Source organism: Halichoeres trimaculatus, unplaced genomic scaffold (assembly GCF_033239565.1).
Source record: "Halichoeres trimaculatus isolate MK-OKI-2021-1 unplaced genomic scaffold, fHalTri1.1 fHalTri1_scaffold_10, whole genome shotgun sequence".
In the NCBI taxonomy this organism is placed as follows: Eukaryota; Metazoa; Chordata; class Actinopteri; order Labriformes; family Labridae; genus Halichoeres; species Halichoeres trimaculatus.
The window spans coordinates 34859706-34871841 of NW_027437187.1; the positions used below are offsets into that span (position 1 = coordinate 34859706).

Consider the following 12136-nt stretch of genomic DNA (forward strand, 5'->3'; position numbering starts at 1 on the left):
GTAAGACTCCAGGTTTACATGCTTTTAGAGACACTCTCAGCATGACTGTAACATGAAAGTGCGTTGAACCCTGACTACCTTTGTGTAAACTCACCGTGCCAGAGCTTCAGGTGACACTTTGACAACCTTTAACACACGGCTCCTCTAGGATTACAGGTGAAAGTTACGGCCAGTAAACTTAGCTGGAGGTGTCACGCACGTTTCACACCAATTACTAAAAGGTGGGAGAAAAAATCGATTCATAAGCTCCGTACTCAACAAGCGGTCCTGTACGGATCAGTACAGTTTAGTATGGGCTGGATCATGTTTGTGTTTCCACAAGGAGAAGTCTAGCAGCCACTGTGGCACAGGAAGTGACAATTTTGACCAATCAACAGACTGCAGTGTCAAATTGGTATACCTGGTTCCCCAAAAGAAGGTTAAGAGTCCAGGTACAGAAGGAGATGGTGTGGGTCGGTAATTCGGGGACTTGTCCTGGTTAAAGTCAAAGGAAATGCCACAAAATGTGTGCCATACTGGGATGGACCAAAATGAACCGCTTGGTAAAAATGGGGATATATCAGTATCAGGATTTTTTCTTATAATCAGGATTTAATGTCAAAAAAAAATAATAATAATAATAATAATAATAATAAAATAGATAAAAATAATAATAAAAAAAGTAAATGTATTAATCATTAAAACAAATAAATGAATAAAATAAAAAAATAAAAAAAGTTAATATATGAATAATTAAAATAAATAAATGAACTAAATAAAAATAATAAAAAATGCATAACATAATAAATAAATCAAATAATAATAATAATAAATAAAAATTAAATAGATAAATAAATGAATAAAATGAAAATAATAAATAAATGAATTACATAGTGAATAAATAAAAAAAATAAAAAGACACATTTTTTTCAGATTGAAGTCCTTTGTTTCTATCTTTGTTTATAAGCTAAGTTGGAAATAAAAATACCACTTGTCTACAGCAAAGGGCAAAAGGTTTTTCTCTGACTCCCCTGATGTGCATTTTTGGGGGAAATATGGCTCCTGATATCGTCTTAAGGTATTATTATCATCACCCATCTGGTGATCTGGTGTTAAAAAAGCAAACTAAAAATCACAAATATCTGAAATATTGGATACTCGCAATTTAAATTGAATTGGCACCTCAATAATAAAATAATCAAATTGGGAGTAAAGCATCAAAGCTTTTTTTGAAATTTTTTTTTAGCCTTTAATGAAAATGTATTAAATCATTTATGCAACACATTAAAATGGTGCTGTACTCTTTGATTCTAGCTGTTAAAGATGAAGATCTGGTTCGGCATTAACATCAGTTAGTTTACACCACCAAAATCCACTTTTGGTCTTAATGTTAAATCTAAAGAGGAGGTATTGTGCTTTTTTTTGTCTTTATTCTGTCCCTCTTGTGCCCCCGTAGTATTTTTACAGCTCAAACACACCCTAATTTATCTCTACTGTTTTAAAAGACCTTTATTTCAGCCTCTGTCTGAGACACTTCCTTTTAGCTGCCGTCTCTTTAAGACAAACCCCCTTTGCTCTGATTGGCCAGCCCTATGGAGACCTTGGTGTTTCAGGCCAGGTGGTACTTAGAGCGGACTGCATTTAAATAATGAAGTTTTAACTTATTTTTTACCTTTTGTTATCCCAGATGTTTCCACAGGTGTTTGGAGTAAGAAAAGTTGGGCGACCTGTTCTTGTTAACTAGTTCTACTTTTTTTTCTGGATTAAAAATGTGACTGTGTATCTTCACGAAACCCCACCAAACTTCTTCTTTTGTCCCTGATTTGATTTGAGAGCACCCTGAGAACAAAAACAAACCCTGTCCCTGCTCTCTAAGGACGATCTGACCTTCATACCTGTAAACTGGCCATGGGACGGGTAAGAGGTGGATGCAAATCAACACCTAGAGGCTGGAACGGTGATTGTTCAGCAGTTTCTGGAACATACCGTGCTTTCAAAGCCCTCTGGTGATGTCTGTTCACGCTGTTTGTGTGTAACCCAGCCTGAGCCGCCCCAGAGACCAATCAACAACTGACCTGAACACAGGTCAACGACCAGGAGAGGGAAACTGAAAGATGAGACACTGCAGGGAGTGTGTGCGTCAAACTTTGCATGTGTGTGTGTGAGGAAAACAGATCAGAGATAAAGGGATACTGATTGCATGGAGAATATTTCAGATAGGAGCTTTAATCTGAGTGGGTTTGTCTTTAGTTTCAGTGTGTGAGTGTGTGTGAATGTGTGTTTACCGAGCGCATTATCATCCCTGACTGGACCTGCTGCAGCGTGTGCCTCAAGATGACAGATAACATCACTACAAAGCACTGCCTGTCCTCAAACCGCCTCCGAAAAGCAAACATCACACACACACAGAGAGTAAAACACACCTTCCTTGTGAAAGGAGAAGAAGGGCTGTTTGTTTGTTATGACTCACGGAGGAACATATCAGCTCGCTCCGACAGAACACGCACCGAAAGTTTAATCACTGAATGAGACACAGGGTCCTGCTAAACAGCTTCAAACATGTCGTGTTTTTAACATCTCTGAGTTTGATAACCAGTCCAGCTGATAATAAAGCTGCTCCGTCTTTCTCCTTTCTTTCAAAGGATGTGATATCATTTTAGCAGCAACTGCAGTGAAACCGGAGCTGTGAGACTTTTCTCAGAGTGTATTATACGAGTGGATCAGCAGGTCAGCTGGTTCTCATCCAGGGAAACCGCGCCGCGCTCGGTTAATGTTACCTCAAACTTTGGCTGCAGCAGGAAAATCTTTGCTGTCCTGGACGACACGAGGCAGAGGTCTGATGTGTTTCCCTCCTGAATGATGTGTCTGAGTTAAAAAGTCTGCTTCTTCCCATGAAGTTTGAGTTTTGTTGTTAAAGATGAGTTGAAAAACAGAGGAAGAGGAGATCACAGGAAAAACAGTTCTCTGACGTTCTCTCATTGTACAACTTTTACTGAAGTTTCTTTTTCACCATGAAATTTATTTATATCTTTGGCTAAATCCTAAATCCTAAATCCTCAAAAGCTATGAGCTAATGACAGTGGGTATAGCTATTCTTATACAAGCTCTAAGGTAAGCTAACATCGTATTTGAAGCAGCAGATTGTGACTCTTCTGTAAAGAAATAAAAAGTTAGCCTAACGTTAGCTTCTAGCTGCGTTGTTCATCATGTCTCTTTGTTTGCTGGGAGCTCATTGGCCTGTTTTGTTCTAGTTTCTGTTCTTTAGTGATTGTTCATCATTGTTCGCTGTTGTCCAAGGGGCTCTAGTTAGGCTAACGTTAGCTTTTGTAGCTTAGCTTCATTAGCTTATCTGTAAATAGCAGAGATAACAAAGGTTGTCAAATGTTTTGCTGAATGATTCAGTGTAAATACTGTAGCTCCAAACTAACAGACACACTCTTTGTAAAGATGGTAAAAAGGAGGTTATATTTTTGTCCTGAGCTTGTGGTTTGTTTGGATTTAATGAGATGCCGACTATCTGTTGATTTCTGCAGAGGTGTTCTGAACCCTGCCAGTTACCATACTAAGAACACTGACTCTAACATACTTCTTAAATAGGCAAAGAGCAAGGATTGTAGCCGTAGCTTTGCAGCTAAAATGCATCTTAGAACAGTTGTCGACAACACCAAAAAAGATGGCATCTTTAAAAACTGCAGCTCCTCCAGTGTCCACTTGCAGTTGCCTGCAGAACCCCCAGAAGTACATACAAACCCATTCAAAAATCTGATCTTTGTAGTAGAAATAAAAACAGTTCAAGAAATGATTCTGGTTTGAATATGCACACGCTGCAAGCAGGGTAAACTTTGTGTAAGAGCCATTACGTGTGTGTGTGTGTGTTTAGGTCACCAAGTCGTCCACTAGGGGTCACTGTCATATTTGGGGCTTCTTAGATCGGTGCTTCCCATCAAGTAGCAGGTGTGCTAGACGGTGGAAGAACTAATAGTTTTTTGACCGCCACGCCGGCATGCTGGGCTGTTTGACTGCAGTAAGGATTAAATGGACACCTTTATGGGATTTGGGCATGTTCCATGGTGAGAAATAAACATTCATAAATTGCAAGTTGGACTTTCGTTATTGGAATGCCCAGGAAGCAGCGGAGCAGTGTGAGGCCAACGCGTCAATTGAGTTTAGCCCGTTTAGCCCCTCAGGTGCTTTAAGTTTTAGGCTTCGCCGCTATACAATAAGTCAAAAAACTTCTCCAAAGGACGCTTGAAGAGCTTCATCACAGAGGCTATAAACGTCAGCAGCTTCAGCGGAGTGGACGCTGAGGACGGACATTTGTTCACCGAACTGTAGCTGAAATACCCAGCGGGTGCTAACGGCTACAGGACGCCACGGACAGCTTCCAGCTTGGCGGAGAGGCAGCATGTTTTCTTCCCTTTTCGGATCAAGACCCTTCGTCCAGTGTGTGGACACCTGGAGCTGATCTTCAGACGCCGGCAGAGGACGTGTTTACCGGGATCATTCATGGCGCCCAACGGAAGGTATGCGTAGCGCTACATGTTTAAAAATGGCCATTATGTTTGTGTGCAGACTTTTCGGGGCGTAAATCCAATGCATTTGTGGTTGAAGGTGAATGATAATTGACTTGTTCATTGCGTTTGTGGGATTTGGGCATGTTCCATGGTGAGAAATAAACATTCATAAATTGCAAGTTGGACTTTCGTTATTGGAATGCACAGGAAGCAGCGGAGCAGTGTGAGGCCAGCGCGTCAATTGAGTTTAGCCCGTTTAGCCCCTCAGTGGCTTTAAGTTTTAGGCTTAGCCGCTATACTTTGTGTATAACTCATTATCTCTAAAGGTAATGATTTACGCTATTAGAGCCATGGCCAACTAGATGAGCAAGGAGTCTCAAAGCCAACATCGACTGCCTTTGTTTGTCATCTAAAAATTATTTTTAGTTAGAATTTTTACCTTGTAAAACGTCAGCCCAACTGAAAATAAGGGAAGACAGGCAGCAAATGGTGAGGCAGGAAGTCAAACCAGCGACCGCTGCTACAAAGACCACAAGGTGCATGCTCAAAACCACAAGGGGGCTAAAAACACCCAAATAAATCCAATCTGGTTGGCTTTCTGCCTTTATTCAGAGAAGAAAGGACAGCAGACAGGACAGAAAAGGGTGTGATGTGCTGGAGGCGCCGCAGGTTGGATGTAGCTACCTCCTCAAGGGCTGACCTCATGGGGTGTGTAACCTAACTGCTAGGGCATACTAACACTCTGTTATTCAGTATATATAGTGAACCCCGCTGGTGGGCTTCAAAATCCAATGGCAGACGTCACCAAGACCATGAACTGCAGGTCTTTGCACTTCCACATGGGCTTCATTTTCACACACAGCTGTTCCTCTGCTTGGACTAATGTCATCGTTTGCTAAAGGAAGTACTTGTTAGATGTCATCATGGCCTATGTGTTAAACTCCATCTCAGGTGGAGGTCTTCACAGGAGCTGCGTACAGCTCAGCTACAGCCTGTGAGTGTCCGTGTTGGATCATTTAAATCCCCCTCTTGTTGGGCTGAGCGGTAACCGCAGCGATGATGACCCCGTGTGTATCATTTTCCTGCCTTAAGTAGAAAAACGTCTGACGGAGGTTCGTGGATCCAGAGCATCTGAAAGACCTCATTCTGCTACCGTCTTTGAGTCAGAGGTGACAGCTGGTTCCCAAAGATCAGACCCTGCACTTTTCATTTCCTTTCTTCTCCTGTTTGTCTGATACTCGACCTCTTTTCCATTGTATTTTCCGCGGGATGGGGGCGTTAGTATGTATAATGACAAAACCACGTATAGGAGAGTCTGGTCTATGGATAAAACAAGCACAGAAACCTCTCTGTCTGCTCTTCATGAAGGATGTTTCCTATCATGTTTTTTTAGCTCTGAGTTTTTCTATGTTCATACTTTAGTGTCTATTTGTCAGCGTTGCTCTGCAATACTCCTCCAAAACACATGAGGGCAGCGTGATTTATATCATTGCAACATTTCTGCTTTTTCACAGTGATTTTGAGCACATTATGTTAAAGGTAGGGTATGCAGGAATTTTCTTTACTAGTTTGTAAACACAACATCCAAACTTGGCTCCTCCCCCTTGGCTCAGTGCCACCAGCAGCACACACCCACAGCCTCAAACTGTGACTATGTGAACACACTTACTCGCCCAGCAACCACCTGAAGCATAATGTTTATACGTGAGGAGAGACTCAAGAGCCGTGCACCCGACTTGGCATGTTAGCACAAGCTAATCACAGATATTTGACACATACCTGGTTAGCAGAACGCTAGCTCACATCGCTCTTTGTACCGTGCTGCTCTCCAAGTTCCTGAAAGCCAGTGAAAATCAGGCCAAGCTTTTTATCTGGTTGGCGTTTCATTTCACCTTGATTGTGTTTTTCTTTGACGTTTTCCAAAACATCAACATCCAGGCAGAGGAGGGGGTTGAGGCAGATACAGACACCGAAACACATGCATAGAGGCCCGGAGGTGAGGATTGAGCAGGATTATTCAACAGCCAAAGTCACTTGCACACTGGGCACCCTGTGATTGGCTGATGTAACCATACCTACTCACTGTCCAAGACAACCAAAACATCAACTTTCAGGCAGAGGAGGGGGTTGAGGCAGATACAGACACTGACAGACATGTAAAGAGGCCCATAGGAGACGACTGAGCAGGATTATTTCTTTGAAAATTGACTTTTTTTTATTTTTTAAGGAAAACCCAGCATACTCTACCTTTAATTTAAAGCTGATGCATGTTAAAGTTAACAATAGTTATTCCAGGAAAGGACAAAGATGTATCATTCCTAAATAAAGATGATGTACACTGATTCAGGAAGGATTCAGGAAATGCTGTAAATACAGGAAGTGTGATGACGCCCAGAGAACGTATCAAAGCTTGCGGTTGACTCTTCTTAACGGCTAAACAGATCTACTGGGTATAAGTACAAAACAGACCTGATGCTATGGCTCTTTGACTGGGAAGGAAGCAGGTTGTTATAAGGTTCAGAGTCAAACCATATCTAAACTAGCACTACATGTAGCCCAGAACTACCCCCTGGCCCAAATTGGAGGTAAAGAGGTTAAAGAGTTGTGTCTTAGAAGTAAACTTAAAACCAGTGTTAGCAAACGAAAACTTGTTAAATTAAACAGGGTATATGCTAAAATCCTGAGGTTAATTTCAATACCTTTTTAATAATATAATAATATAATAATATATTTTATTTATGGAGCGCTTTTCAAGGTACTCAAAGACGCTTTACACAAGTAAATGCTAAGACTTTAAAAAAAACCTCTCAAAAAGTTTAAAGACTTTATTGCGACTCTGAGTTTTTGTTGGCAAGCCAACAGTTGTAGCTTGCATTTTTACAGAAATCATGTAAGCTGGGAAGGAATAAAGCTTGAAAGAATAAACGAAACTAAAGGCAGGTTTATCGACACTCCCACAACAAGTAACAAGACTTATTCAAGACCAACTTGCTTAAAAAAAAAAAAAAAAAAAAAGAGAGATATTCCATCATTATCAAAATTTGGGACATGGTCCTGAGATTGTGTGATTTACTTTAATGTTGTATCTAATTTCTCTTTTTCAAACTAATAGTGACGTTCATTTATAGCTGATGTAACTAAAGTCTTTATGTATTTATTTTCTTTTATTGTTTTCAATTTTTGTATTTTTCTACTGACTCTAAGTCAGTGAAGTAATTCTATTCTATTCTATTTTATAATTTTATTGGCCGAATGCTCAACGTCCCAATCCGGGGACAGTCGCAAGGAGGAAAATAATATTCATCGATATTTTTGGAGTCAAAGCTTAAATACCAATAAAATTTAATACCTCGTAAAACCACAATTAAGACTTTTTAATACTTTTTAAAGGCCTTAATTTTCCCAAAATTGATTTATCAACTTTTAATACTTTTTAAGACCCCGTGGACACCCAGTTCAAGAGCCCAATGAGATTCAACCAACGTGCCTCAGAGCTGAGTCCATCCCTAGCTTTAGCCGTGTTTGAATAACCACAATGATCATAAAAAGGTTGCATTTCTGGTCTTCTTCCATATTTGCACTGGAGTGAGAAAAGAACACTGCAAAAAAAACAGAAATCTTATCAAGAGTTTTTGTCTACTTTTAAATAAAGGTATCTTGTTATATACTCGATATGAGCCACATTCAACTTATCAGTTTACAAATAAGTTTGTTTAAAGTTATTTAAAGACAAAAAAATAGGTCTAAATTGCTGTAACAGGTAAAAAAAAAAAAGCTCAAAACTAAATAATGCCAGTAATTTTTCTCTTGAGGTGAACGTGACTCATTTTTGGTCTAAAAAGGCAGTTTCTACTGAAAGTAAGACAAAAACACTTGATAAGATCCAGTTTTTCCAGTGTGTAGGGTACATTCATTAAAATCAAATCCCTAATCAGGTGTTTGTACTTTAGCTAGTCTAAGAAAGCGTTTTCAATCAGAAACAGGAACTTTTGAGGGCAGGAACCAACGGCTTCAAATGTTTTTTCCAGTCTGATCTCCTGAAAAGTAGCTCGAGTTAGCGGGAAGTCAGGAAGCATGTCTCTGTGCTCAAACAGCCACAGGGATGTTGGCTGTTAGCAGGGCTTTGTTTGTCTAATCAAGATTTTAACTCAACACAGATTGAACTTTATAACCATCTTCCCATCGGAGGATGTAAAACCCTTCTCGTACTCACCACATGAAACACCTCGGCGTCCTGAGCGGTTGTGAGAACCATCTGGGGCTGGAGGCCTGACTGGAGGAAGAAGCCATGAGCCGCCACCGTGCAGCCTCCACTACAGCAGAGAAACGGATGTTAGGACCAGACACAGACACCGTAGAGCCCCTCTGGGAAGGGCCTGCTGTTAGCGTTAGCAGCTTAGCCACTCTTCACCTCCTACTCATTTCCTGCTGCTGTGAAACCAGAGCATTAATCTGTCTGAGCTCATTCACAGGGATGCTCAGTCTTCCTCCTCCCTCCTGCTCTGGATGGTACACGCTAAAGCTCAAACAGAAAGCGAGCTAACGCTAACCTGACGAAGGAGCGCGAGGGCTGGATGCTGTTGATGATGGGGTCCTGGTTGTAGGTGAACTGCTCAGGGGCGTGGCGCTCTACAGAGTCCACCGTCAGCTTCACCGTCTGCTTGGAGGGCACGGCGTGTGGGGGCGTCTTACAGGTCAGCATGGTCGGGTAAAGCCTGATGGAGATGGAGGGAGATTGAGGAGAGGGGGGAGAGGAAGGAGGGGGAACAGTTAACACACTAGATAGACTGTTGTGATAAAATGAACAGTGGTGGCCGTGCTCCAAGACCCCTATTCATGCGTTTGTTGTTGCGTTAGCTCTGCAGAAATTTCATCAGAATTCCTGCTGGAGCGGGAAACGAGTCGGAGAAGAAAAGAGGGACAGAATTGAGAGGAAACGAGGGATGAATGTTGGACAGAAAGGCATGGGAGAGAAATGTCAACTCCAACTTCCTCTGCAGAAGGGCTGCATGATGTCAGCTTACATCAACGGGCAGATCTGATCCATCGCAGACGCACTTGATTCAGGAAAAAGCTTGGGATGGTTTAAAAAATAAATTTAATGAGTAAATGCACAAGCTCTTTTAGCCACCTCCAAACCTCTGCTGTGTGCTGTAGCAGAGATATAACATGCTGAATGGACTGAAAATTAATCTCTTGTGAAGAAGTTATGAACATTTGTTGATGTGTCCAGCAATGAAAGTTTATATTATGCTGGAAAAAGTTCAATCAATGTATGCTAACTGCTAGCATATTAATGGAATTCCTGATGTATGTTAGCATCCAGCTAGCGCCAAGTGCTCTATATATCATTTTTGGTAGATTAAGAGCTATATAACATGTTAAATGGATTGAAAATTACTCTCTTGTGCAAGACCATTACCCTTGTTTGTGTGTTTATTGATGAAAGTTGCTATTTAGCTGGAAAAACAGAGTTTTATCGTTACTACTAGCATACAGACCTGATCGAAATCTTAAAGTGATACTCTGGGATGGAACAAGTTGGGTCCTATCACAAGGTTTAGGGCAGAAATTACCCCTACAGCAGTGTTTTTGTGCAGCAGAAGCCCAGAGCGCACCAAACACCCCCTCCCTGCTCCTCTGCCGGTTTCCTCTGCACTCAGACGGGGCCATATTTTACTTGACCAAAAACACAAATAAACGGACTCCCACCAAAAAAACCTGATATGGGTCTGCATTCACACTTTATTTAGAGAATTTTCAGCGCGTTACTTTCACACAAAAACACCGCTAAATAAGGCTCTAGTTCTCATCGTGTCGTAAAACGGCGCTACCTCCGCTGCAGAGCCACAGCTGGCTATGAGGCGCTCGCCGCTTAGTGTATCAGTCCGCACACACGGTGTGCCAGATATAAACAGACGCAGGTAGTCGGCCAGGACGAAGAGAGCAAGCAAACTTGGGTCTAAAAATCAAAAGCCTGTGCGGAAGTGCCTAAAACTGCAGTTCCTGAAGTGTCCACTCGAGGCTGGCGGTAGAAAGACCAGAAACCACACACACACCCATTCATGACATAACAGTAGACGTAAACAGGGTGATTGTATTTATAACTACTCATTTTTCTCCGCCATCTGCAATTAAAGGCCTCTAACAAAGATTATCTTCAGGCCGTTGGATTAAACTTCTTAAAGTTGTCCTGTTTTGTTGTCCTGATCTGGTTCAGGTTTTTACTAGTTCCTTTGGATCTCCAGCACCTTACATGCCAGGATCTTGGTGTAATTATTGATGGTGCTTTCAAACTGGACAGGTCAGCTCAGTGGTCAAGACTTGCTTTCTTCAGCTGAGGCTTCTAACCAAAGTAAAATCACAGTTGAGCAAGACAGATCTTGAAAAAGTTACCCCTGCTTTTGTTACATCTCAGCCCTGAACAGTCCGAGCTGCAGAATGCTGCAGAAACAGGAGCACACAACTCCTGTGCTTTCTTCTCTGCACTGGCTTCCAGTTAGGTACAGGATTGATTTTAAGCTCCTTTTATTTGTTTTTAAACCTCAGAATGAGTACTTATCTGACCTTATTAAGCCTTAAGGTCAGCTAACCAGGTGATTTTAGATGTTTTTATTGTTTAAAATCCAAAGATCGAGTGTTTGCAGTTGTGCAATTTGACTTTTGGCACAGAATAGCCACTTTTATTGAGTCTTTTATGTCTACCTATATTGTTGTTTTATGATTTTATATGTTTTATACTTTCAATGTTTTGATTTTTTTTTTTTGTCTTCATTGTTTCTGCCTTTTTACTGTTAAAGCACTTTTGGTGGGCCACTGGCTTTTTGAATGTTCTTTATAAATATATATAAAGCTGATATTGACGTTTTTGAAGTTATTAAACGTATGAGTTTTGTCCATATAAGGGCGTTGCTGCCTTGACTGACAGGTGGGCACTGAAGCTGAAGACCTCCCTCTTTATCTCAACCTAACTCAAACAAAGCGAGGTTGAGTTTGGCATTTGATCCCCGGGGACAACGGGGTTCAAAAGTCTGTGTTATAAACAAACTGGTGACATCACGAAGACTATGTCCATCATTCATATAGACTCTACTTTTGCTATCTACGCTCACTCGTTTGTTCTGACTTGCATCAGTTTTCAAAGACATGCATCACTGATTTAAAACAGAGCAGTACCCACCTCTGGATCTTACAGGGTGCTTTCCCTATCGTCACATCTCGCTTGTTCCCGGTATCGAGGAACGCTCCTCTGATGGTCAGCATGGTGTTCCCAGATTTCGGCCCAAACGTCGGGAAGATTTCGTGGATCACAGGGTCCTGGAAGCAGAAACCAGCAGACATGCTCAGTAACCTCTTAGAAAGTGTCGCCTCGAGTGACGTTTCAGAGTTTGAACTAAAAAGACTTGGACTCAAAGTGTGTGTATGCGTGATCCGTGACGGCACACTCTTACCACGAAGGTGAAGCCCTCCATCTTGGCTACTTTCTGCCCACTGGTGACTTTCACTGTGTGTCCTGATGGGGTGAAGTTCCCACTGAACTGCGGGGAACACTGCATCTCAGTCCACCTAAACACAACCCCCCCACAGACACCACACAGACCAGCTATTATACCACGCCACGGCCATCCAGCGTTTATCCTAAT

At 41.6% G+C, this 12136-nt stretch overlaps 1 protein-coding gene across 1 annotated transcript in view; it reads right to left on the reverse strand.

Moving 5' to 3' along the window:
* The window catches only part of met (MET proto-oncogene, receptor tyrosine kinase), a 119103-nt gene that overhangs the window by 47805 nt on the left and 59162 nt on the right, over positions 1 to 12136 (reverse strand). The window contains exons 7-10 of the mRNA XM_074677943.1: positions 11945 to 12059; positions 11674 to 11810; positions 9044 to 9208; positions 8707 to 8806 (exon numbers count right to left, since the gene is read on the reverse strand). Of these exons, the coding sequence (XP_074534044.1) occupies positions 8707 to 8806; positions 9044 to 9208; positions 11674 to 11810; positions 11945 to 12059 (517 nt within the window). The remainder of the gene's footprint in view (positions 1 to 8706; positions 8807 to 9043; positions 9209 to 11673; positions 11811 to 11944; positions 12060 to 12136) is intronic.